This window comes from Bos grunniens, chromosome 5 (assembly GCF_055505025.1).
Source record: "Bos grunniens cultivar Pamir isolate PY7600 chromosome 5, Bosgru_T2T1.0, whole genome shotgun sequence".
In the NCBI taxonomy this organism is placed as follows: Eukaryota; Metazoa; Chordata; class Mammalia; order Artiodactyla; family Bovidae; genus Bos; species Bos grunniens.
The window spans coordinates 115,740,610-115,767,730 of NC_141169.1; the positions used below are offsets into that span (position 1 = coordinate 115,740,610).

Consider the following 27,121-nt stretch of genomic DNA (forward strand, 5'->3'; position numbering starts at 1 on the left):
GGGGTCTTATAGCAGCATGTGACTCCATCTCTGGGTTAACGAGAAGAAACATAAATTTGGTTTTCACATTCAGGATGAATAGATAGTGGCTCCAGACTAATGATAATCTCTGAAGAACCGAAGTGCCAGCATGGTGTGTAGGTCAGAGGCTTATGGAGGTGGTAGATGGAGCCGACTCAATGGACATGAGTTTGAGCAAACTCTGGGAGATAGTGGACAGGGAAGCCTGGTGTACTGCGGTCCATGGAGTCGCAATGAGTTGGACACAACTGAGCAAATGAACGACGACGAGATGGAGCTCAAGTCCACTTTACAGTGGGTCCAGTAAGAGCATCGACTCATCCCCTGGTTGCTCCTTCAGGTTCAGAAAATGTAATTGGAGTAAGTATTCTTAGTCACTGCAGAACCCTCACATTGGTTTTGCTCTCCGTGGAATAAGGGCTGTGCTGATAGGAAAGGCCAAAGAGGAGACCCCACCCTTCATAAGAGAGTGGACAAGAAGTAATACCACTTCTGTGGGTAAGTGTAGACACTCATGCCTCTGGCAACGTGTGGAGATGAGGGGTGGGAAAAGGATTGATTTCTACAACCTTCTCATTGAAATCACCTGGCCACCCATGCAAAAGCTACTAATACTTGGGTATTAGAAACTGACCGGATTATTGCAAATATAATCAGGTGATGATGGCATTCACGTGTGCAAATCCACATAGCCCCTGGCGTCTCGAACGTAGCTACGGATATTTCATAGAGCTAACATCCTAGATTTCGTGTGGGGACTTTGAGCAGCTCCTGCCTGGGGACACAAGGCTTTCATCTCTACAAAGGACCAGGGCTTTCATCCCTCCAAGGTCGCCGAGGCTGAGAATGGCCAGCGCCGGACACGTCCGTCCAGACCCACTCTCTGCCCTCCTCCCCTCTGCACAGCATCCTGGTGACCTGCTTCAACCGGCCCCTCGTGCCTCTGGCTCTCAGACGGGCTGGCCAGTGGGAGGCGGCAGCAGGACTGGATGGCAAAAGGAGAGAGCAGGCCGGTTACCCCCCAGCCCCTCCCCGCTGGGCTGAGCGTGGCTCTGGCCGCACTCCTGCTGAAGGCCTTATCTGCTCTTGGGTGGCTGCCTCCTTCAGCGACCTTCTTGCTCCTCTCACTAACTCCTTCCTCTCTTGCCCCTTCAGACCTAGGAGAGAGAAATGCTTTCCCTTCTACTGATTGCACATTTCGCCCTGCCTTCACCAGGGTAAAAGTTCCTTCGGTAAACTTACATGCCATCTGTTTTCTGCCTGGACCCTGCCCAGTGCACTGCCAGACGAAAAGGCCCACAATCGAAGAGAGAACAGCTCCCTCACACCAAAATCTCCTGGTGTTGCCCGCCGTGAGTCACAGCGTCCCCCACCCCAGTCCTGCAATTATCATCTCTCCTCCATTCCCACTGTTTTGCCCTTTCTAGAATGTCACATAAATAGAAGAAATCCTAGACGTGTGGGTTAAAAAAGGTTTGGCCAATAACTGAAAATATATCCCAGGATATTGCTTCTACACTTCATATAATTTGGGCTAAATGGCTTGCTTTTTGTTTGCATAGCTCTGCCAGGCTACTAATGTTCCCAGCATGGATGGGAAATTTCTCACCGGGAGATGCTTCTGAGTGGGGACCTGTTCACGTGATGGATGGATGAAGCCCAGGCTCTGGTGAACGTGCAAGTCACAGCATTTATTCCATCCTCTCAACTCTCCCGCAAACCTCATTCTTCATATTTAAACACTGGTTTTGTTTTTAATAGATCTATTTTATATAAAAGGCTAGGCGACAATGAAAAGCACAGCATGTTAGTAATAAAGGTCAAGATATCGGTTCAATTACAGCCTACCATTACATTAGAATATATATATATATGGAAAATAGCTTTTAACGTCCCTAACATTTTATTTGGATCAAGATTTTATGTCTCATTACCAAGCTGTTAAGAGTTGTTAATTTAGGTCCTAGATCTGGAGTATTTTTTAAAAATAAACTTTAAAAAAATGCCTATTTTTTTTCTTTCCATTCTTAAATGTGATAGGAGAATAATTTCTGAAATCATTTTGTAGGGCATGAGAGTTTAGATTTTATTTTACTTCCTCCTTTATTCTTTTCTGTATTGTTTGCCTTAAAAAAGGGATGAGTTTTAAAACTTTATCTCTCAATTTCAAGTGCAGTAAAAATGGGTTTGCGTGTACACATTTACACAAATTTATCACACGTGTAGATTCACAGAACCACCGCCCCACACAGAACCCAGGACTGCCTCATCCTCCACAGCCTCCCTGCTGCTGGCCCTCTGGAGTCAGGCCCTCCCCCACCATTCACGCTGGAGTGATGAGGGTCTCCTCTCGCCCACCATGGGATAACTAGGCTCCTACGGTAGGAGCCTTTGAGACTGGGTAGTGATAAGGGTCTCCTCTCGCCCACCATGGGATAACCAGGCTCCTGCGGTAGGAACCTTCGAGACTGGGTTCTCTCATGCAGCACGTCTCTGAGAGTCATCCATGTGTAGGTATCAATAGTTCTTTCCTTCTTGTTGCTGAGAAATAGTCTATCGTGTAGATGTAAAGCAGCTTGCTGATCCAATCACCTGCTGAGGTACCTTGGGCTGGTTCCAGTTTGGGGTGATTATAAATAGAGCTGTCAACAGTCATGCACAGGTTTCTTAATGAACCCTTAAATCACTGTTTAAACACAAAAGTCATGCAGAATATGTCCAGTGCAATCATGGGCACGTCCTGGTATGTTAACAAAAAGACTAAGCCTAAATTTTAGAAGACGACTCGTGGCTTCTTGTGATGCTCAGATTACAAACATTGAGAGGAATTAAAGAGTTTCCTCTAGCAACACCAGGTGTCCCAACCACCTTCTGGGGGGCTTGAGAGGAGAGCACGGGAAAGCAGAGGTCAGCACCAGGCAGGGGCCCCCCCAGTGCCACCTGCCGGGAACACGAGTCCCTTTTCTCATTCACCCTTCGGAGGCCACTGCTTTCACGGCAGAAGCAGATTCTCCCTTCTTAGCTTAGAAAGTGACGCAATCAGGGGTAAGTCCTTCAACAGTCACTATGTAACTCAAGAAACAGATGAGAAACAAAGAACCGTGACAGTGTGGGGACCTCCGTGTTCTCTCCCAAGATTTCACAGAAAACAGGGCTGTCAGATGGCCAACCGCAGACAGAACCGTGGACAGAAATGTTCCGGCTCAAGAGAAATCTACAGAGTGGCGGGACAGAATACAGAAACACACATTAAACCAAATTATGGATAAGTTAATGGCACAACGTGGACATTAAAAACAACAGGAGGGAAAGGATTACATAAAAAGTGGTGGTGTAAATAAATTATATGTTTGGAAAAAAATATTTTAGTTGGGACACCCATCTTACTTCAGGAGGGACTGAAGCGTTTTGTGTTCAAAGAAATGGAAAAACAAACAGGGTAGAAAAGAGTTTTTATCAAGCCTAGACAAGAATGATAACTGGTAGAAGCAACAGAAGACGTTGCAAAGGACAAAGATTAGTGCATTTGATGATGTTAAAATGTAAACTTCTAAACAATGAGGAATCACAATGAAAGCGAAAAAGCAAGCTGGGAAAAACAGCTGCAGCACCTGTGACAGAAAAGGGTTCTCTGTGAATAATGAAATAATTACAAAAAATTATTAAACAAAAAGGTGATGAAAATGACATGAAAAACCATCCGTGGGGCCATTGACCAATTAGGACCTAAAGAGCATTCTGGGCTCATGGGAAGTCCAACCTCAACAATCCCTCCAAGAGACATAAGTTAGAGCAATAAGGGGGTTACCGTTTCACACCTCTTAGGTCATCAATATTTTAATACAATGTTAATATTTAGCACTGAAAAGAATATGAAACCAGAACCCTCACACCACGTTGACAGCAATGTAAGTCACTGCTATCTTCCGAGAAAACAACAATTCTTGGCAATTCTTATAAAAATTCGGGAAAACATTCACACTCTGCGGGCAAATGAGACTTTTAGAAATACACTCTGAGGAAAGAAGGTGCCGGCCAAGGAGGAAGCCGTGTGCCTGAAGATGGGGTCTCTAGGTGGAATCCCCCGACAAAGCCTGTCTGCAACCCCCTCGCTTACCACAAGCCCCAGTCCCTGCCGGCCCTGCCTGCCTCCGCTGCAGGTCTCTGCCCTCTTGCTCGCTTGTCAGCTTGGCTCCAGGCACTAGCTTCTTTGAGTCCCCAGAACAGGGCTCCAGGCGCAGCCCCCCAACAGGGCTGTGGCCCTGCCCAGGAGGCTCTGCCCTGGGCTGCTCTCCCTGACCTCACTCATTCAGAGAGGCCCCTCCAGCCCAGCCACCCTAGAATGGTCTGAGTTGCCGTTATTCTCCGTTACGTCCTTGCCAACCTCTCCACTGCCTTCATATACCTCACTCAGTCGTGTCCGACTCTGCAACCCCATGGACTGCACAGTCCATGGGATTCTCCAGGCCAGAATGCTGGGGTGGGTAGCCCTTCCCTTCTCCAGGGGAACTTCCTAACCCAGGGATCGAACCCAGGTCTCCCGCATTATGGGCAGATTCTTTACCAGCTGAGCCACCAGGGAAGCCCAAGAGCTCTGGAGTGGGTAGCCTATCCCTTCTCCAGGGGATCTTCCCAACCCAGGAATCAAACTGGGGTCTCCTGCATTGCTGGCAGATTCTTGACCAACTGAGCCATCAGGGAAGCCCTGGAGCCTTCATCACCCTGCACATTTTATTTCATTCCGTGTGTGTTTGTTGACATCAGTATCCCCGCCAGCAGGTAAAGCTCTTCGAGGGCAGGGATCGTGGCTTTCTTAGTCCCCAGCGAGTTCCTAGGCAAGTGCTCAGGAATTGCATGGTGACTGACCGATTAAACGAAAAATGCACGCAGAACTAAAAGGAACCTGAAGACTTAAGTGACGGTGACACGCAGGGTGCTGAGTAGGGAAGGAGGTGCCGTGGTCTGGATCGGTACTATTTTCTCCTTCTCTGTCTCTCATGCCTCTCCTTTCCAGATGACCCCGAGGTGTCCTGTAACGATTCAGAGTTTCGCAGGACAAGCTTCCATCAGCCTCAACCCTACGTCCCCGGAGAAAAGGATTTCTAGCTACCTGGACAGAAAGCCGGGTAAACCAAAGACAGTATTCCTCACCCAGAGGTCGGTCTATATATACCACTTCCAACTGAAAGGAAACAGGGGTCCTGGGAGAAACGACTGACTCCAGGTGTGGGCAAGAGATGTCCCAGAAGGGCCTGGGCGTTCCTTGACACCAAGAAGTGCTACCCAAGGACTTACGAGGGTCACCCAGCAGGACTCAGAGCCAACAGGAAAAGGCTCCCCTGGCCAAGACAGGTCAAGCTGAGAATCGAGGGGAATAATAACTCTAGTAAATTGAAACACACCAAATATGTCAACACTCATGAGTTCATAATCATATTTTTTTAAGAAGAATCACTCATTGTTCACTTCTAGAGGATGCTGGGAACACAATTCATTATTTTGAAAAGCAGTAAGCGAAGGGAAAGAACCAAGGAGCTGCTGCCTCTCTTATTCTGTGTCTCACGGTTACCAGACGGTGGGAGATGGGAAGCTCTCATTACAGAAGCACTCCAGGTGAGAAAAGGAGAAAGGAGACACTCAGTGTCACCACTTCACAATCGGGTACAGGGATGATCAACACAGCTGCTGACATCACAAGGAGAAAGATAAGCAGTGTATGCATGCTCGCTAGCACCTGTGAGGCATTCTTGCCCCCAGAATTGAACCTGGATCTGTGTACCTACCAATTCAGGGGCGGGGCTGGGGGGGGGAGACAGGAGAGCAGGTTACATGCCACTGCGGGTTGCAGTCAGTCAGGTTCAGGTTCTAAGAAACTCCACATAACAAACAACCCAGACCTATTCTATGAACGCATCTTAAGCAGGAAAAAAATAAGCAAATGGAGAGGGTCCCTACAGATTAAAAACGAATTATGGCAGATTGCAATGTACAGATTAAATTAGTTATAAAAGAAAATGGGAGACAATCAGTTACATCTGAATCCCAACTGGATGTTTATTAATACTATTGATAATTCTATTAAGTGTGAAACAGTATTTGCACCATGTTTCTTGCAAGAGTTCTTTTCAAGAGACACAGTGAGATCTTTTCAATGAAATATGATGTCTGGTAGTTGCTTCAAAAATATTTGCGGTAGAGGAGAGGTGGGCCAGGGTAGGGATGAAATGATTGGCCAGGAGGGGAATGTTTGAGACGGGTGGTGGGCGCATTTGTGGGTTCAGTGCATTATTCTCTTTACTTTTGCATGTGTTTGAAATTTTCAGTGGCAAAAAAAGTCTAAAACATTAATAAAATATAAATGAAGCTGTTCCTTATTCTCACGATTGACGTCTGGGGGGGAAAACGTCAAGGAAACAATGGGACTCTTACCTTTTCATTAACTGGATGAAAATTCTTCTTGGTAATCGGTATACAAAGGTGTCGAGGACAATCTTTAGGTAATTCAAAGACACATATCCACTTGTGCAGGGGTCCCCTGCACTCAGCGCCTTTTCAACCTTTTCATAGCACTTGGAAAGCTGCGATGAATTAAAATTAGAGTGCGGCATTCACAGAAATCAGTGGTGCAGAGCCATCTAACCACTTTATTTTCACCAAAACCTCTTCACATTTTCCTTCCCAAAACTGATCAAAAAGGTTACTATGGCATGTACTGAACTTCAAATGTTTAATTGATGAGCTTACTACAAAACAGTATCCCCAGCCACAGCTACTCAACTGACAAGGCAGACAAGTTTCTTGGGGAAAAACAGCACATATAATAGCTCTAACTCAAATTTCAGAGCTAAAAATACTTGGTGGATCTGCCAGTTTGATACATCTTTCTTAATATACTTGCAAGCCATCCTTACTGTGAGCCCATGCTAGGCTGCTCCTGATTAAGTCAGGTCAATCAAACAAAAAGCTGGTAGCATCTTATTAAAAATAGAAGTTGCTTTTACTGTAAGGGAAATCGTTAATATAAGAATTTCATAAACCTTGTACACATTGGACATTTCTTTAATTATCTTTTTTTTTTTCATGGGGAATTACAAAGAATCAGGGTGAATGAGCTTTGCTTATGGGACTTCTACAATGCAGTAAAGTAGGTTAACCACTGATTTTTATATGACTCATAAAAATGCTGTGAAGATTGGTTTTATTTCCAAAGGTTTTCCTGCTGTTTATTATTGAGTAATAACAATATTCTTCAATATTTCCAACCCTCTCCACTTTGTATGAATTCACTTTTTCCTGCTAACTGTGATAAGAAGATAAACAAAAGAACCATCAACTTGGTGTAGAAGGTGATGTTTTTAAAAGCTGTATTTCTCGATTCCTGGTCTGGGAATTAAGATCCCCACATGCCATGTGGCATGGCCAAAAAAATTTTTTTTATTTTTTTAAAGCTGCTGGAACAGGGAAACACACATACAAGGGTCTCTATCCACTAAACGAAGGAGAAGCACACTCATTACGACTTCCTCAGGGTGCACAGGAATATCAGAAATCTAAGGGGGAAATCTTTAAAAGAATCTAGAGACTCCCAGCGCCTAAGCTCCTTGGAAAGTTGCATAAAATTAACCCAAAAGGCGGCTAAATGTACCCATCTCTCTCTCAGGGAGAGGGGGCTGCCTGGGAGAAGACTTGTGGAGAGAAGCCAAAGCCAGACGTAGAGTCTGGTCTTGGTATATTTGTTGGATTAATGAAATCCGATTTTGTTATCTTAATGACATTCAGTTTCCAATATGGTTTTTTCCTAGGAAAGTGTTTTGACAAAATCAAGAACTTAGGGGAAAAAGCCTAGGAGTGAAACAGAAATCATGTCTTTGCAACACGTCGAACTTTTTTTGGAATTTTCATCGTTACTGTTCATAATGAAACAAAAGAAAAAAATGCAAGCAATTCAGCAAAGTATAAACAAGGCCATAAAGATACCGGAAGTCTCACAACCCACAGGTTTTCATATGGTATTCCAAAAACTCCAACATGATCACGTAAGAGTATATTACAGCTTTGCAACAATGGGACCATACCACACTTTCAGTTTTAACAATTTTTTTTTTCATTTAACAACATGTCATGAAACTTCTCCCACAAGAACTAGTGTGTATCTGCACTATATTTTGAAGCAACACAAGGCAACCACCACAGTATTGACAAACAAAAGGTACACTTTTTCGATTTTGTACAAGTGTTTTTTGTAAGTGTTTCCCTGATCCCCAACTGCAATGAGATGCCTCATTACTCTCTCTCATGACACCCCGTCCTTTTTAGTCACTCCACCCTAGGAAAATGGTATTTGTAAATGTGTATTTGCTTAACAGCTCTCTCCCTGATATATGGTCACGCAATCTCCATGAAAGCCACGGTTGTGTCTGTTTTGTTCACTAATAATGGTCTAAAATGAATCACAATTTGGCAAATGGTAGGCACTCGAGGTTCCCGGGTGGTGCTGGTGGTAAAGAACCCGCCTCTCAATGCAGGAGATGTAAGAGATGCCGGTTTGGCCCCTGGGTTGGGAAGATCCCCTGGAGGAAGGCATGGCAACCCACTCCAGCATTCTTACCTGGAGAATCCCATGGACAGAGGAGCCTGGGGGGCTGCAGTCCAATGGGTTGCAAAGAGTCAGACACGACTAAAGCGACTTAGCAGGCACACATGCACACAGGCACTCAATAAATATTTGTTAAAAATGGATATAGTTTTACCAAAAATGTTCTGAAGAAAGGTTTTTAAGTGTAAAAAGCTATTTGACACATCAGTAAAAAGAGAAATAAAATTAAATTATAGCTGAAATGCCATTTAAATATCATCAGACTTACAAAAAGGTAAAAAACGAAGGACTTCAAGTGTTGGTGAGTACATGGGACAACAGGAATTCTCACATGCTCCCAATGTGAGTGTAAATTGGTATTCTGAATTGGATACTGCCAAAAAAGGATGAGAATGTGTTCCCTACAACCCAGCAAGGAATGCCTGGGTATAATTCCCTCTGCACATACACACCAGAAACTTTTGCATATACACACCACAAGATATGTAGGCAACCACTTACAGGGGCATCTTTGGATCAGCACAGAGCCAGAAGCAACCCAAATGTCCAAGCATAGGACAGTCTATAATTTGTGTATATATAGCTAATGGAAAACCGTACAGCAACGAAAATATGACTACATCCATGATACGAGTGGATCTCAAGCTAAGCACAAATGGGATGAAAATAGATGGTTTTGCAACTGTGCAAACACTCTATAGAAAAGAAACAAACAAACATCAAGCAGAAGACAACCCAATCTGTAGGAAAACACATCAGCAAAATATATACATATATCACCAGCAAAGCTTTCATATGATAGAAAGGAGCTAAGTAAGAATACAAATTCATTACAACAAAAGCTTGAAGATGCTAAAACAATGAAAAAAAATAGAAAACAAAAGCGTTACTAAGGAACTAATAACAAATTAGGAACAGCAAGAATAAAAGACAAGGCTGAAATTAAAATTATCGGTAAAGGAATGGCTTGGGAATTCCCTGACGGTCCAGTGGTTAGGGCTGAGCACTTTCACTGCCAGCGCCCTGAGTTCAGCCTCTGGTTGGGGAACTAAGATCTTGCAAGCCAAATAAAGTAGGAATGGCTTGACAGAATCTCAGTGAAAGCAGAGGAAAAATAAAGATGATGGCATACTAAGAGAGGATAGTTATCATCAAGGATAGACAAAGATGGCCCAGTGTAAGGATAAGTGGGGAGACCACTGAAGGAAAGAAAGAAATATGCAAGGAAGACAGGAGGGGGTAGGAGGGATGGAGGGAGGAGGTATTCGTGACATGACACAGGGAAACTTTCCCTGGAATGAGGAACTGAATCTTCATTCATCAAAAGAATATACTGTGTTCCAGGAAACGGACAAAATGCTCCATGCCAAGACAGCTCAGTTTTGCTTTTTCATTTCATGGATCAAGAAAAAATACTTTGGGCATCATGGTAGAGAAAAAAAATTATAAGAAGGGAAAAAAAAAATCCGTTGACCTCAGGGTTCTTCTCAAGAACACCCAGTGCCAGAAGACATTGTAGAAAAGCAACATTTTGAGTAAAAGAAAGAATGGTGGAAGGATTATATCCAGCCAAGTTGTTGTTCTAGTAAAAAAAAAAAAAGGGAATAAAGCACCCATGAGCCTTTCTTGAGGGAATTACTTGACAATGAAATCCAGCCAACCCAAGAATATATCAAAATAAAGTCCTCTGAAAGGGATGAGCAAGGGGAGCACTGGAGTGGAGCGATACGTACTGAATTCATGTAAATATAAAATGAGGGTAAAACAACTGGGGGAATTATGGTAATAGGACAGAATGTAAATATCATAAACACTGAGAACAAAATACAAACAGCAAAAAATTGTGAGATGGGAGGGAGGGTGGAAGAAACACAGCAAGTGCCAGTCTTGAGGAATTTCACAGCAGAGCCAGCCCTCACTGTCTGTAATTGAGACATCCTTCAAAGCACCGTCATTTCTCCAACTCTTCAAGGCTTTCTTAATCTTTTTTCTTGTCTCAAAGTCCCTCTTGGGACTGAATATTTCTTGTGGTAAAGAAATATCTAAAGTCCAGAATATCTTTGGCTTCACTTGAGGACTGCGTCATGAAGAGGACCCGGGGTACAGAGCGGGCCGGACAGTCTCTGGCACAGCAACCTGGGCAGGTTGTTAAACCTCCTCAAGCTTCGGTCTCCTCAGCTTGAAACTGGGATGATAATGCTACCTAGCTTCTAGAGTTGCCATGAGGCCTGAAAACCCGAGGGACGCTTATAACACTGCCCGGCACAGAGGCGGCCCCATTTTTTGTGGTTGCTGTTCAGTCGCTCAGTCGTGTCTGACTCTTTGTAACCCCATGGACCGCAGCGTGCCAGATTTCCCTGTCCATCACTATCTCCCAGAGTTTGCTCAAACTCATGTCCATTAAGTCAGTGATGCTACCCAACCATCTCATCCTCGGTCACCTCCTTCTCCTCCTGCCTTCAAGCTGTCCCAGCATCAGGATCTTTTCCAAAGAGTCAGCTCTTCTCATTAGACAGCCAAACTATTGAGCTTCAGCTTCAACATCAGCCCTTCCGATGAACAGTCAGGGTTGATTTCCTTTAGAAATCAACTGATTTGATCTCCTTGCTGTCCAGGGGACTCCGAAGAGTCTTCTCAAGCATCACAATTCAAAAGCATCAATTCTTCAGAGCTCAGCCTTCTTTATGGTCCAACTCTCACATCCGTACATGACTAATGGAAAGATCACAGCTTTGACTAGATGGACCTTATGTTGGCAAGGTGATGTCTCCACTTTTTAAAATGCTGTCTAGCTTTGTCATAGCTTTCCTTTCAAGGAGCAAGCATCTTTTAATTCCATGGCTGCAGTCACTGTCCGCAGTGATTTGGAGCCTCCAAAAAGAAAATCTGTCACTGTTTCCATTTCTTCCCCTTCTTCTTGCCATGAAGTGATGGACCAGATGCTATGATCTTAGTATTTTGAATGCTGAGTTTTAATCCAGCTTTTTCACTCTCCTCTTTCACCCTCATCAAGAGGCTTTTTAGTTCCTCTTCACTTTCTCCCATTAGAGTGGTATCACAGCCTTGTTGTGACGAAGGGGCTTACATAACTCAATGAAGCTATGAGCCATGCCATAGAGGACCACCCAAGATGAACGGGTCACAGAGGAGAGTTTTGACAAAACATGGTTCACTAGAGGAGGGAATGGCAAAACCCCATGCTGCTGCTGCTGCTAAATCGCTTCAGTCGTGTCCAACTCCGTGCAACCCCACAGACAGCAGCCCACCAGGCTCCCCCGTCCCTGGGATTCTCCAAGCTAGAACACTGGAGTGGGTTGCCATTTCTTTCTCCAATGCATGAAAGGAAAAGTGAAAGGGAAGTCACTCAGTTGTTTCCGACTCTTCGCAACCCCATGGACTGCAGCCTACCAGGCTCCTCCGTCCATGGAATTTTCCAGGCAAGAGTACTGGAGTGGGTTGCCATTGCCTTCTCCAAAAACCCTATGAGTGGTATGAAAAGGCAGCCCCATAAAAGGGTTAATTATGAGGTTGACGGTGATGATTTTTTTTCACTTCTGGTAAACTCAAAGAAATTTAAATTAAATATGCCTTATTTGTAAAGAGGAGCATGATTCTCTTCTTATAAAATTATTTCTCTCTGTGTATCCACCCACCCACCCACTGATGCAGCCATCCTTCTATTAATATATAAAGACAGGCCTAGAATTATGTTCACCAAATGTTGCCTTCGATTATTTCTGGGTGGTGGATTTAATTTATTACTTTCTTCTTTATACTTTTCAGAATTGCTTACATCTTTTCGTAACGGTCATGTGTTTCGGAATGGCCGTGTTTTCATGAAAACAATAAATTCATTAACGACAACCAAGGAAAACAAGTTTTTACTAATCTACCAATGGGATATTCATGTGCCCTTTCCTCCAATGCCCTTAATCTATACGGCTTTTGTTAATTTTTTCTCATTGACAATTTTCTGCTGAAAATTTTAAATTAATAATTTACAAAAAGCTCTACATATGTTAGGAACAGTTACTATTTATCTGTCACTTATGTGGCACATGCTTTGCCAAGTTTATCATTTGTTTATGAGAGCGTGTGCTGTACCAATGCTTTTTCATTTTAAGACAAATTTATCAGTCTTTGTCTTTAATGATTTTGGGGCTTTATTTCATGCTTAAAAGTCTAAATTTTAAGATTAAAAATTTTCACTCATATTTTTTACTTTTAAACTTAAATAGTTGGTGCATATAGAATTTATGTTGGTGTGGAGAGTGGAAGGTTCCAAGCTTTTTTGCCCAGATGGCTGTCTAGGGAATTATCTAAATAATAATTACTGAATATTCTCTTCCCTGTCCCCATCACACTCTACTGGAATGCCGCACATCGTATGCTAAATTCGTATATCAAGATCAGTCCATTAACCAACTACTGTTTTAATTCAATTTGAATGTTCACTGCTGTACCACTGCCATATTGTCTTATTATACCTTTATAAAATGTTATATATGTGACAGCATAAGCCCTCTATTGTAACTTTTCAGAACAACAAAAAATATATATGTAAATGTGTGTACATATATAAATATACACACCCAGATGTAGGGAGACCATGTGTTAATACTAAATCTTCCAGTCCAAGAACTAGAAAAGACCTCTTCATCTAGTCAGGCTCTCCTTTATTTTTACTCAGCAAAGTTGTATCATGTCTGTATATAGGTCTAAATATTTCTTGTTAGACTTAGAGCGTGAGTGGCACCAAGGCGGTACCTGAGAATCAATCTCTCATCGAGGTCATTATTATCCATGCATTTTTGTTGGCAGAGGTCTCAGTGTTCTGGGAGATGGAGGCAGGTTACAAACACAGTTTAGAGACACTGTCTAGGCTGGTGGTTTTCTAGAGCTGTTCACTTTCTCGGTTCACAGTTTAGATAACCCTGGCACTGGGAAAAAATCTTACCTCTAGGCAAAAGGCCGTCTCAATTTCATCCAAGGAGTAGTTTTTCCAGATATTGTCAGATACAGCGGAACTGGGGGGTTCCTCTCTTTTGAAACTTTTGACTCGTTGATTCTCCCACAGGACCTCTATTAAAACAAAAGAACTTCAGTTTATGAAGACTGTCAAACATACATTCAAGTATTAAGTACTTCCTTTTCATCACCACCTGCATGTTAAAGGTTAAGACTCAAATGAACCAAAACATAAACTTTTATAATGAGTGCTATTAGAATTCTTAGACATTTTAGAAAAAAATAAAATCAATCTACTTGCTATCTTATCTAGGGTAAATCTAGACAGAGCAAATGCACACTAAGTAGACTAATAAAACCATAAAAGTAGTAGAAGAAAATTAAGAAGAATGTCATGTAATACATAATCACTGTGTGAGAAGTCCTTTCCAGAGCATGCATCAGAGCCAGAAATCAGGTAAATAACGGAGAGTCCTGGCAACATAAATATTTTATTTTGATTTGGTTAAAAAACACATAGGTGACAATGAAAGAAAAATGACTGGGAAAAGCTATTGTTAATATACGTGAGGAACACAACTTAATTTCCACAATATATGAGTAGCTCTCATGAATCAGTAAGATAAATATAAATCCCCAATCACACAACAGACTAAGGTTTAAACAGGTAATTGAAATTTTAAAAAAGGAGTTTTTAAAAAGCCAAGCAAGGTATGAAAAACTGCTCAGACTCACTCGTAATTTAAAAGGTCTAATTAACACCAGTTAATTTTTTCCTACTTGTCAAATAGGCAGGGATTAAGGCAAATGACTGTGAAAGAAATCAGTTTCGGCTTGTATGTAGAAAACCTGGTACTTGAATGTTCTCAAATTCCCTTCTAGAACCTTATACTAGAGGAAAAACGGGACAGAGGCATGTGTGCAAGGACACATTCTGTACTGTCTATAAGCGGGGGAGAATGCACCAACTTATATACCCACTCGTGGAAGACTGGTTCTATAAATTATGGCTCACAGACATTAAAAACAAAGGGCCTGTCTAAACCATGAATGCAAAAAATCTTCCTTGAAACTGTTTCATGACTGCAAGAAAAGACAATTTATCATAATTTAATTTTCACTTTAACACTTATTTTGTGTATTTTCCTGTCATCCATCCATCCATCTATGCATCAGAAATAAGACCTGGGAGGATAATACACCAAGAAAACACAGCGGCAGGATTATAGGGAAGTGAGAGTTTGTGTTTTGGGGCTTTCTGGCCTTTTTGCGACAAGTATGTATTACTTTTATAATAAAAGAGAATAAAATAAATCTAAGATATAGCCGTTTTCTTTCTCAAAGTCGACTGCAGAGAATCACAAATGGTTTCCCAGATTTATTTCCTAAAATGTCTGCAAATAAGCTCCACTCAAATTAAGCACACTTATAACTACTCAGCTGCAGTTAACAAACTGCTAGTCATCTGGAATTCCATTTTCTACCTCACACACACACAAGGAAGAAAGAAACGGAAAAAAGAGAAGAAAAGTAAAAGGAAAAAAGGAAGTCTCTAGTGGATCCCTGTGGCTACACGATAAAATACAAAGCCAGTCCTTTAGAACGCAGCCTGGAGTGCTGTGGTTCCAGTACGCCGAGTGCTTGAAACGCGGGCTCTCGGAACACGGAAGCTGCGAGGGCCTCACTCACTGAGGGGTGGGCAGCCAGGCCGGTCTCACTTGGGGAGGTGGGTCTCCCCCTGCTTTCCAATGGGGGGCTGCTGCTACTCTAACGGGGGCTCACACAGCGAGAAGTTCATCCATTTGCAGCAACGCATTGTGGGTGACTTTTCTACACGCAGGACAGTATTCGGGAAGTGGGCAGAGCAGCTCTAGATACAAAAGGGGGCTGACAAATTCAGCTGTGCCATGTTCACTGGCTCCTCTCTCATCGCAGTCAGACCAGCTTTCCCGCATCTCTGCAGCTTGATAATTCCTGCCCCCTCCTGATTTTCCCAAAATTTCCTGTGAAGGATTCTGGTTGATTTGAAATGGAATGGAGAGGAAACGCAAAACAACTTAAGTGGGCAGCTCTGTATGTCGTAGGTGCAGGAAAAAGGAAGTCCTACCCCAGTGTCCTTTCCTTGTGTGCTCAAATGGATGGCGTTTTTAATAAGCAAGATGACAATGGCTTATTAAGAACAAAAGCAGCAAGTCCAGAAATATGAAAAATTAGTAGAAAGTAAATATTGTTCTATGTACAGAAGTGGGTCACTGTAAATGTATGAACTAGAGACGCCTTTCTTACAAAACTTAATAAAATAAGCAAAAGGAAAAAGGGTAAAAACCAGCAAAGCAAATAAATAAATTTAAAATAGTTTTATAACTATAAATATAACTTTTATACAGTTTGTATAAAATATAAACTATAAATTTCACATAAATTTTTCACTATGCATTTATACTGCCCCCTTCCAATTTTTCCCCCCAAAATTTACACTATGAAAAACTGAAGCAAGAAGAAACTTAATATGGCAGACAGAAAGTTTTGTGTCTGGTCATGGTGGACTGGCTCATAATGAAGCAACCCTCCCAGCAGACAACAACGACAAACTTTGGCAGAAATATATACAAAAAACTCTCTGAAGGCATTGCAAAGCAAATGACATAAACTGGAGTCAACACTTGGAGAAATGGGAAAATAACTCATTGAGTTTCTTGTTTCCTTGGCCTTTTGCCTGAGGGCAGGCCTTGGCTGGAACATTATGCTAAGTGGCTAGAGTTTGGATATAAATCTAGGATCTTTCTGGTTTTAGGAATCAAAAAAAGAGAATTCAGGACTATCACTGCGACTGGAAAGTAAAAAGGGAAAGCACAAACATAAAGGAAAAAGGGATAGAGGAGAATCTCCAAAGCCTATGAATAAAACCTGCCAAAATCTCCAGCTAACACCACAAACTACAGATGTGCAAAGCAGAAAACAAGACACCCAGCGAAGCCCGAAACAGCAGAACAAAGATTTCACATGTTAACCCGCTTGGGGAAGACAGAGTTTAGTCTCCTACTAAGGTACACTGGCTACCAAAACAAAAACTTAAGTTCTTCAGAGGAACATTAGAGAATTCAGTCTCTATAAGGCAAAATTTACTGTATCTAGGATAATTTCCCAAATCACTAGACATAGACCAAAAACAAACAAAAAACCATAGGACACTATGATCCACGTTTTTTAAAAAGGAAATCAGTAAAGACCAAATCGCGAAATGACCTAGATGTTGAAATTAGCAGTTAAAAAATTTAAAGTATTTAAAAATGTTAAAGTAACAGTGTGTGAGAATATGAAGGACAATATACTCCTAATGAATGAACAGACAGGAAATCTCAGCAGAATAACAGAAGCTGAGGACTGTACCCTGCGTTTCGGGGAGTCTTTGGTTTTGCCTTTTTTTCCTTTTTGGGCTAGCTGCACAGCTTGCCTGTGGTCATGGTGTATGCAAAGTATGATATGACAGCGATATAACAAAGGAGAGGAGAGAAGAATCCAGAAAACGCTGCTTAAAGTTCCTGTAACTCACGTGAGTTGTGTTTTGCTGTTATTTAGCCACTAAGTCACGTCCGAAGTTTTGCAGCCCGTTGGACTGTAGCCGGCCAGGCTTCTCTGTCCATGGGCTCTCTCAGACAAGAATACTGGAATGGGTTGCCATTTCCTCCTCCAGGGGATCTTCCCAACCCAAGGATCAAACCTGTGTCTCCTGCATTGCCCCCTGAGCCGCCAGGGAAGCCCTTCATGTGAATTAGTATGATATTATTTGGGATTAGCTGAAGATGTATTAATATAAAGGAAAAAAATATGCTTAACCAATCCAAATTTCTTTTGACACAAACTCTACAAAAAAAAAAAAAGAACTAGGGGAGGGGCAAATTAGTGGTAGGGAATTACTATGTATAAAATAAATAAGCTCTAAGTATATACTGTACAGCACAGGGAATGCATCAAACTTTTATAGCTTTAAATAGAATATACTATATAAAAATGCTGAATCACTATGTTGTTCACCTGAAACTGATGAATTGAATAAGACTGTAAATCAACTATAATTCAATACAAAATGTTGAAGAAACCAAATATATTGGGAAAAGCTTATAATAATAATAAATAGCAGAACTACTATATGATCCAGTAATCCCACTTTCAGATGTTTAGCCAACAAAGAATTTAAATCAGGATCTCAAAGAGCTCCCACGTTCACTGCAGCATTAGTCACAATAGTCAAGATGTGGACACACCTAAATGGCCACCGATTGATGAATGGGTCAGGAAGTGTGGTTTATACATACAGTGAAATGTTATTTGGCCTTATAAAAGAAGGAAATTCTGCAACATGCAACATCATGGATGAACCTGGAAAACATTACGTAAAGTAGAATTAGCCAATCACAGAAGAACAAAAACTGTATGATTCCAATTATGTGAGCTCTGTAAAATAGTCAATTCATAGAACCAGAGAGCAGAATGGTGGTTGCCAGGGTGAAAGGGGTGAGGGAAAATGGGGAGTGCTAGTCGATGGGCATAAAAGTTCGTAAAGGTTAATAAATTCTGGAGATCTGCCATATAACACTGTGCCTATAGCTAACAATATTGTACACTTAAAAATCTGTTAAGTGGGTAGATCTCAATGATGTGTTTAATATAATAAACTAATTTTTTTTAATTAAAAAAAAGGGGGAAGGGGATGGTGGATAGAGAAAGAAGGAGAGGAATATAATGCAAAAAATCGAGGATCCTCCCGTGGAATAAAACATAATTCAAGCACAGAATTACTTACAGAACATTTTAATAAGAACACAAATTCATTAAAACAAGAGTTCAATAACAAGATAGTAAAACAGTGAGAGAAGAAAACAATATGGTAGGCCAGAGGAAACAACATTATCGAATAAATAAAGGAGACAAAACAACATGGTCCTTAGTGAAAATCAAATTACAGAGGTAGCTAAAAGACCTAGGATGATCCTTATGTATACAGAGGAAGAGGACAAAGAGAATAAAGCACTTCAAGAGAATGTATTCAATAGAGAAGAGCAAAACCATCCGACATAAGGATAGTTTCTATCATGGAAATGAATCTGAAAAATGGAACAGAAGCTTTATTCAAAGATGTATAATATTACTAGGATTAGAGAGCTGTCTCTCCTTTCCATATTGAGGTATGAACAGATGCCAGGAATAATGCTGACAGTGGTTATTCCTGGGTGGTAGGAACGGTTTGGTTGTTTATTTCACCTTGTTAGACATCCACCTCAGTGCCTGCCTCCCAGGGCTGCAGGAAGTAGGAAAAGACCCAGTACAGGAGCGTGTTCAGCCTGGTGGCTGGCACTGAACGCACACTCTGGAGGTGAGGCCGGTCACTGTGATCACCAAGTCAGGCACATGAGCCCGCTGCTGACGGACATTCTCTGTGATCAGGCTGGAGCCCGCCTCCTATTCCACCTGAGCTAAGTGTGCACAGCCCAGGCTTCTGCCAGACATGCTACCCCCCAGGGCCCTGAGCCCAGAGTGCTTACTCCCCTGGTGCTCGTCACACACATCCTGTGAACCCCAGTCCTGCAAAAGTGCCCCCTTAATCAGACATCCTTCTTCCTTCCATGAACGCCATGACACTTCGTTTTTCTCTTGTAGGCATTTAAATAGTTTGTTTTGGAACTGAGTGATTCCCTGGTAGCTAGCTGGTAAAGAATGCGCCTGCAATGCAGGAGACACCAGTTTGATGCTTGGGTCAGGAAGATCCACTGGAGAAGGGATAGGCTACCCACTCCAGTATTCTTGGGCTTCCCTGGCGGTTCAGCTGGTAAAGAATCTGCCTGCAGTGCGGGAGACCTGGGTTCTATCCCTGGGTTGGGAAGATCCGCTAGAGAAGGGAATGGCTACCCACTCCAGGATTCTGGGCTGGAGAATCCATGGACTGTATAGTCCATGGGGTCACAAAGAGTCAGACATTGCAAAGAATGGGAGCTTAACAGTTCAAATCTTGACCCTACCACAAACTAGCTATGTCACTTTGGGAAATTCATTTAACACCCTTGAGTCCAAGTTTTCTCCTCTTAAGATATGGGATAATAATATCCACCTCACAAAGCTGTTGAGAAAAATAAAATTGAAAGTTAAGTTTTATGAAGTAACTCCACAGAGCACAATAAAAAGACGTTTTTTTTAAGATTAATTTATGTGACATGCTTTATCTTATCCATCTTATTAAAATATTAACAGGACTAGTCCTATTAACATATATGTACGTTCATATACCTACAGACACACACACACACCTGCACGCACACACGCACACATACTTCTTAAAGTCAAGACGATTTCACTTGGCTTTGTACTCAGTAAAGGGCCTATTAGTCCAGTGACTTGCAGGTGAGCTAACACAGTGTAAAGGATGAGAGGGTCCTGGGCAGCTCATATGGCCTAGTAATTCCCCAAACTAGTAAGGCTTTGAAAAGTAAGAGTCCTGGGGTCTGCTATACACTATCTCGGTTAGTGAAACTGGGCTGAAATCTGAGAATTTATCGTTTTTTTTTTAAGCTTGCCAGTCAGGCAGATCAGGGAATCAGAGGAGGTAGTCCATGCATATTTGCTGCAATCACTTGTGTTGATCCCAGACAGTGACAACCCATCTTGAATGAGCCGGTCCCAGGTGGCAAACCCCTGAGGCAAGAAAACTCTTGCCTCAAACAACCTACAGCCGGAAGGGAGCACCTCCCGCTGTGTGCTCCATACATCTACCTGGAGGAGCTGCACCCCTGCTCTCTGCAGAACTGTGCAACCCAGGCATTGCGCTCCAAAGGCTGGGATTTCCACCAGCACGAGGAAGGCTTTTCCTTCTCAAGGCCGTATGCCTACATGAGCCTGGCTTAAAGTGTCCGGCATAACCACACCGACTACTCAACTATTTCCCCTTTTGTATCAAGATTTGTCCCATCATTAGAAGAGCAGTTACATGTTCACTGTCAGTAATTTTTGAAAATACAGAGGTAGCAAAAAGAATCAAATACCCAGAGATGTACCACTTAAAAGACAATCCATAGTTCAGATTTCCTTTCTAATCATTTATTGATATCCCACACACATTTTTCCAAGTTATAATTAACTTTGTGGAGATCATTGCTTGTGGCTGCACAGTTTATCACGTGAATAAGCTGTGACTCACTTAACCCTTTCCCTGTTTTCAGACATTTATGTCATCTTACAAATAAGGATACCGTCACTGTCTTGGTGGATAACGCATTTTCCGTATTTTAAAGCACTTCCTCAGGACAGAGTCACAGACGAGGAACTACCATGCTAAAGGATATTGAAATCTTTAGCTGTGTGCTTTAAAGATACTGACCTTGACTTCCCATATTATATTTAAGGTTCAAGTCATTATTTGAACCGAGGTTCTTCAAGAAAACGTTATAATCCACTGCAGCGTCTTTATCGATATTGTAGTGTTGTGCGAACCTAAAATAGAAGCATTCATTAGTATTCAGAAATTACGATACAGAGCATCTAAATGAAGCAGGTTTTTTACTGAGGTACCTTTACACTGGGGCTAGCATTAATTTTAATGCATTTCTCCAGCTAGAGCTAGAAAATAGAAGTAAACCCTAGGAAATGTTACTGTAAGATTTTTGAAATGCAAATACCCCTGAAACTAGCATAATCAACTATGCCTCAATTAAAAAATAAATTAAATAAATAAAACACAGATATTTGGCGGGGGGGAAATCTCATCACTCTGCCTCCAGAGGGCTGTGTATTGGTATGATTGGACAGGAATGTCTTAGGACTCGTGAAAGGAACGCCCTTGCCTGCACCCCTAGGGTCCTCTCCCCTCTCTGGTGGGAGTGGGTGAGGGGCACCTCTGCACTCAGACAGCAAAAGCAGGCCCCATTTCCTTTAATAATTGGTGGGAGATGGATCTGGGCCATGAGTCAGCATACGATTTCTATAACCAGACAAATCTAGAGCTGGGGGAGGACAGAACACAGCCCAGCTTCTTGACCAAGTACATCATTTCAGAGAGAAGCTGTGCCCAGGATGGCATATCATTTTAAAGCAGTTAAAGGTGGGAGGGGGGAGCTTTTCTTGGAGCCTTCTAGGACTTGCATGTATAGAAAGAGAAATTTTTAAAACACTTAAGCAATGTCTCTTCCTGAAATATACAGAGACACTCTTTTTTTAAAGTCAAGATAAATGGAATGTTTGGATTATTTTCTTTTTTGTTTCTAAAATGAAATTTCTATTACTCAAATCTGCTACTTGATAAATGGTTTTCTAGATAATTTCTGCATTATTACATTTATTTAAAAAATTGACAGTTTTTAAATGTTTGGTTATATTGTCTCCATATGTGTTGGTTTCTATAATTATCTAATTTCATGCTGCTTCCTAAAAATTTAGTAATTATCACTTAAAGTATTTGTTATTTTTGTTTTCCAAATTTAACAAAGAGTAATGTCGTGTATTCATTTCAATGCATACCTTTTTTTTTCCACTTTGGTGAATCCTCCCTATTGTCCTAATAAGAAAAATTATCTTGAGATATGATAGCTGCCAGATGTTAACACTGAGACTCCCTAAATAGCTCCATCTTTCATCCGTAGACTCTGCCTGGCAAACATAAGCTGTAAGCACAAGAACCCAGAAGGTGGCCCCTGATGGGCTCCTTTCCGAGTTGCTGTCCTGCAGAAAGTCTCCGCTGCTCTGCCGCTCCAGGAAAATGTCAGCATCCTGATAAAAAAAAAACCCGTCACCGGCTCTCCCGCTTCCTGTGAAAACTCAGCATTCCTTCCAACTGGTACTGGCTCAAGAAAATCCTGACCTTTCCTAAAGTTCAGCCCACCGGCATTCGTAATACCTGCTACACGGTCGCTGAGAACAGGCAGACACAACCCATGGTAATATTTCCTACAGATATGATGCAAAAATGAAGCCTCGGTACTTCCCAAGGATGCAGTATCTCAAAAGCCTTAAAAAAAAAAAAAAAGAAGGCATTCCCAATCCCAAGTTGGACACATTCCCAAGACTCAGCAATAAAGGCCATTTTCCCAGGGACTTGATCTGCAGGCGGGAGAACCCACACGTGTGTAGATGCCCAGGGCAAGAGGGCCACGTGGGAAGGCTGCCTTCAGGGACAAAGGAAATGATGCCAACGGACCCATAAACCTCTTCAGCACCACCACCTACACCTGCGCTTTGGGCTGCATTCACCTGCCCAGGCAGCAGGCTGACCAACTGAGTTTGTTTGTTTCTTTGTTTTTCAGGGTCACAAAAATGATTTTACCCGGATTCAAATATTTCGTCCTGCAGGGGAACGCACGGGACAGTACAGGGGTGCGAGACGGGAAAGGAAGAGAGAGCCCCGCGGGTCTCAGGACGGTCGGGCCAGGCGTAGCACCTGGCAGTGATCGTCTCCCCCAGTTCTTGTTTCCACAGGCTGGATGGTATTCTGCAGCCTCAAGAGAGCTATTTCTCAGAGAGCAGAGGGCACCCGTGGAGTCTTTATGATTATGAGATTATCGCTGTGAAACTAGCGCCTACTACGTGCCAGGCACATGGCCAGGCACACTTGGCACATTCCTCCAGGTCCTCCAGCCTGGAGAGGCAGGCTCCTGAGTCCCCATCTCTTTAAGAGAAAGCTGACTCTCAGGGAGGCCCAGGAATCCAGGGAGGGCAGACCTGACCCCAGGCACGCCTGACTTCAAAGCCCAGCCCACGCCCACTTCCCCGTGCCCCCCTACCACCCCCCCAACGCTGAAGGCTGATATTAAAGACAAAGCTGTCAGATAAAAGAAAGCATTCAAAAACGCATTGTGTTTCCTGCTGAAACACTGAAAAGGCAAAGCTAATACTGAAGCAGCTTCTCAAGGAAAGAGTATATTCTCCAGCTTCAACAAGAAAAGCATTAAAGCAATTGAAGAAATGGTCTACTTTTGATCTTCCCCATTTCAGTTCTAAAGGAAAGCAATTCTATTATGTTAAGTTCCTCCAGCCTTATCACACAAACAGCATTGTTTTTGAGGCTTAAAAAAAAATCTCAAATAAAAATTTGTGGAGTTCTTTATTATTCAATACTTGTGAGATAGGGAAACAGACAGTAACATTTTTTGTAGATTTACTAGGTTGGGAGACTGCAGTGCCAAACACAAGGTTTATTGTCAAATAAAACACTGTTTTGTATTTTGATTGCCTGTTTTAGAAGAGTGTTGCTTCTGTTCTATAATTGCATGCACAAAATTATTTAATTTGTTTTGTTTGGATCTTATTCTGGACATTTTCCCAGTCGGAAAGATGTAAAAATTAAAACATCTATTATGTCTTTTATATTCTGAGGTGGGTTATAAAGAGAAAAAGAAGAAGAAAATATTCAAAAGACTCGGAAATATCCCTACTTTAAGTCTCCAGGCTTTCCAGGCCCTGCCGTGGTCCGTGAGGCTGCTGTCACGTGCCCTCCAGATTTCCTTCCTCTGGGAGCAAATTCCTTTCCTAACAGAGGCAACGTCATCTTTATTTAATAAAACGACGTAAGCAACCACAATGGCCCATTTTACTAGCGATTTATAACTGCGGTGTGATGTGAAACCCTAGGCTCGGGGGGAAATAATCAGGCTTGGTACTTTTGTTAATGGCCTAGAGGGTGCTGAGAAAAGCGGGAAAAGGCAGGAAGACGACGAGGACCTCTTGACTGAGGTTACACATGGGTGCCCCTTCCAAAGTCAGGTAACCACAGAATCTGAGCATTTGGCTTCTTCTAAATGATCTGGAGCTTATTGGAGGCTCAAAAAATGTGCTGCTTCCACACACTGCCCTCGAGTCAGGAGCAGGTGGCCGCGGTTTTCAAAGGCCACGGAGCAGCTCCTGTATCCCCCAGCTCTGCCGTGCCTGCCCCAACCCCGGCAACCACAGTTCTCAAAGGAAAAGTCGGTTTCTGTTACTACATCAGGATAGAGGGCCAAGAAGGAGCGCAGCGACCAAAGAATAAACGGTGACATTTTCACTCTTCTCCTAACCCCAGGCCCAGAGCAGGAGTCATCTGTGAACTGGACTCCTGGGCGGCAGAGGGCGTGGTGCCAGGCAGGCAGAGGGAGATACTGGTGATGCATGGCTCAAGTAATTGAGATGAGTTCAGAGCTGCAGAGCAGCGGACTCTCACCCGAGGCGGGCCGGAGGAATTGGAGCCGTTAGTTCCCACTTTTGAGAATTTGTGGAGACCTTCAGGAACATGAGAGAAACGTCGACTGAGTATCTCTTTTAAAAATGGTCAAGACAGAGACTTCCCTGGTGGTATGGTGGCTAAGACGCTGCACCTCCCAATGCAGGGGGCCTGGGTTCGATCCATGGTCAGGGAACTAGATCCCACGTGCTGTAACTAAGAGTTCATATGCTGAAACTAAGACCTGGCACATAAATAAGTAACATAAATATTAAAAAATAATCCAGTGTTAGAACTATTTAAAAAAAAAAAAACAGTCAAGACAGAGAAAGCGGGAGGGAAGATGCTGCCTGGATCCAGTAAACCTGACAAGTCCCATTTTGAAACTGGTTGGCGCTTCTACTGAGCAGTGTCCCAGCGTATCTTTGCTTACTTACTTTTTGTATTCCTCATCTTTCATCTTCAAACAGAAGGTCTCCAGAACCCTCCTCAGCTCGTGTGGCTGGACCAGACCAGTTGTGTTAACATCAATGAGCATAAGGGCTTTGATGACAGTTTTAATGTTTTTGAAAATCTGCGTATAAAAAGCGATTTAGGAGAAGTCAAAAGATCCAGTGTTAAAAACCAGGATGGTAATAAAACATCGGGAGGATGAACGTGTTTAAACACTTCTTGTAAAATAAAATGTTTCCAAAGACGCACACTCGTAGATATTGCAAAATGACACATCTGTGGAAAAAAGGACACTTTCCATTTCTTGAATGTTTTCAAAGCAATTTTCTCTATAAATGGTCTTAGTAAGTTGAGAAAAAAACTTTCTGATGTAAAGTGGTAGGTCTCATACACAATTCATTCCCTTGTAAGAGCCACACAAAAATCTTTTTTGTTACTTGATACTTTAAAACTATAGTTCTGGCATAGCTGGACGAGGACAGTTTTTATTTTTCATAGCCATATGCAAACTATTTTTACTAGGAGCTAGAAAAATATGAGTATATATTTCAACCCCTCTGAATTTTTAAAAGACGTTACAGGAAAAGTTTTATAGCAATCTTTCCCAAATCTTTCCCAAATTCAGCAAATGCATATTTATTGAGCATGCGGACCTGAAAGGCATTTGGTAAGGCCCCAGGAAAACAGAGCTGTGTGCTGACCCTAAGCTACTTCTGCGTGGAGGAGAGAAACAGCTCAACGTGGGGCTTGGGGCTTGGGGCTCAGCGTGCCAAGGCCAGAACCACGTGAGTGAGTCCTACAGAGCCCCACAAAGGAAACACCGTTTCCCCACTTTTATTTAAAACTGAGGTTGAGGAGGCTGCATGAGTTACCCATCATCGCCCGGTTAGACGACGATGATGTTGAGGGTCCATCCCCCAGCATCCGTGGTCCCTGGATCAAGTCCATCCCCAAACCTCACCTCCCGCAGAGACAAGAAGACATGTAAACAAACGTTGCCCAAGACGGGAACCACGGGAACAAGAGCCCAACACCAGAGACAGACAAAGGAGGAGCTGTGGGTCTTCACAGAAGAGGACAAACGCCTCCAGCGGAGCCCCCCGGGGGCTTCCTGCAGGAGGCGGCATCTGAGCTGGGAGAGGGGACGCTGAGTACAGCAGGTGGGAAGGCACGCTTGTGCAGGGAGGGTGACAAACGTCCAGTCCGACTGGATCCTGGGAGGCCTGACTCCACATCCCGCTCCAGATCAGACCAAGTCCAGCCCGGACGCAGAGGGGTCAGTGCCCCGCAAGGAAGGGGTTTAGGGAAGGCTGCAAGATGGCAGCGTTGTTCCCAGTTTCCTCAGCGTCTTCACTGACTGCTCCCTTTGCTGCTCCCTTTGACCTGAAGGAGCCCCCTGGCAGCCCACCCACCCCAGGGTGAACGTCTTGGGGATCTCACCAGAGGAAGCACTGGGCTGGAGGAGGGATGGCCCTGTCCCTGGCTCCTCCTGGCTGGGTCATCTTGTCCCCTCCCCTGCCCCAATTGGAGGACATCAGCCCTGCACACCGGCCCTGCTTCAGCACTGTTCGTGCTGTCCACACAGACAACCTCTGACTCAGCCCCGTGTCCTCCTCCCGTCCAGAGGTCACCTCCCTGCTCACACTCACCCCTTGTCACCAGTAAGTGCTGCTCTCCAAAACCAAGCCTCACGTCCAAGGACCCCCTAACCTTCAGCTCCCTTCCCTGAGGGCTGACCCCCTCAACCTTCTTCCCTCCACCACCCCGCCACATTCCATCTTTATACCCCTACCATGGTCCATCTTTGGACTTCCCTTGTGGCTCAGCTGGTAAAGAATCTGCCTGCAATGCAGGAGACCTGGGTTTGATGCCTGGGTTGGGAAGATCCCCTGGAGAAGAGAAAGGCT

At 43.1% G+C, this 27,121-nt stretch overlaps 1 protein-coding gene across 7 annotated transcripts in view; it reads right to left on the minus strand.

Moving 5' to 3' along the window:
• EFCAB6 (EF-hand calcium binding domain 6) overlaps positions 1-27,121 on the minus strand; it is a 252,808-nt gene that overhangs the window by 152,436 nt on the left and 73,251 nt on the right. For 6 of the 7 annotated variants that reach the window (XR_015164616.1, XM_086403190.1, XM_086403191.1 and 3 more), the window contains 4 exons: positions 25,199-25,335; positions 20,955-21,067; positions 13,575-13,699; positions 6,451-6,599 (listed from right to left, as the gene is read on the minus strand). Coding sequence is in view for 4 of the 7 variants with exons in the window: in XM_086403190.1 (XP_086259316.1) it covers positions 6,451-6,599; positions 13,575-13,699; positions 20,955-21,067; positions 25,199-25,335 (524 nt within the window). In the remaining 3 variants the exon portion in view is untranslated. The remainder of the gene's footprint in view (positions 1-6,450; positions 6,600-13,574; positions 13,700-20,954; positions 21,068-25,198; positions 25,336-27,121) is intronic. The other variant, XM_086403193.1, reaches the window with a different exon arrangement.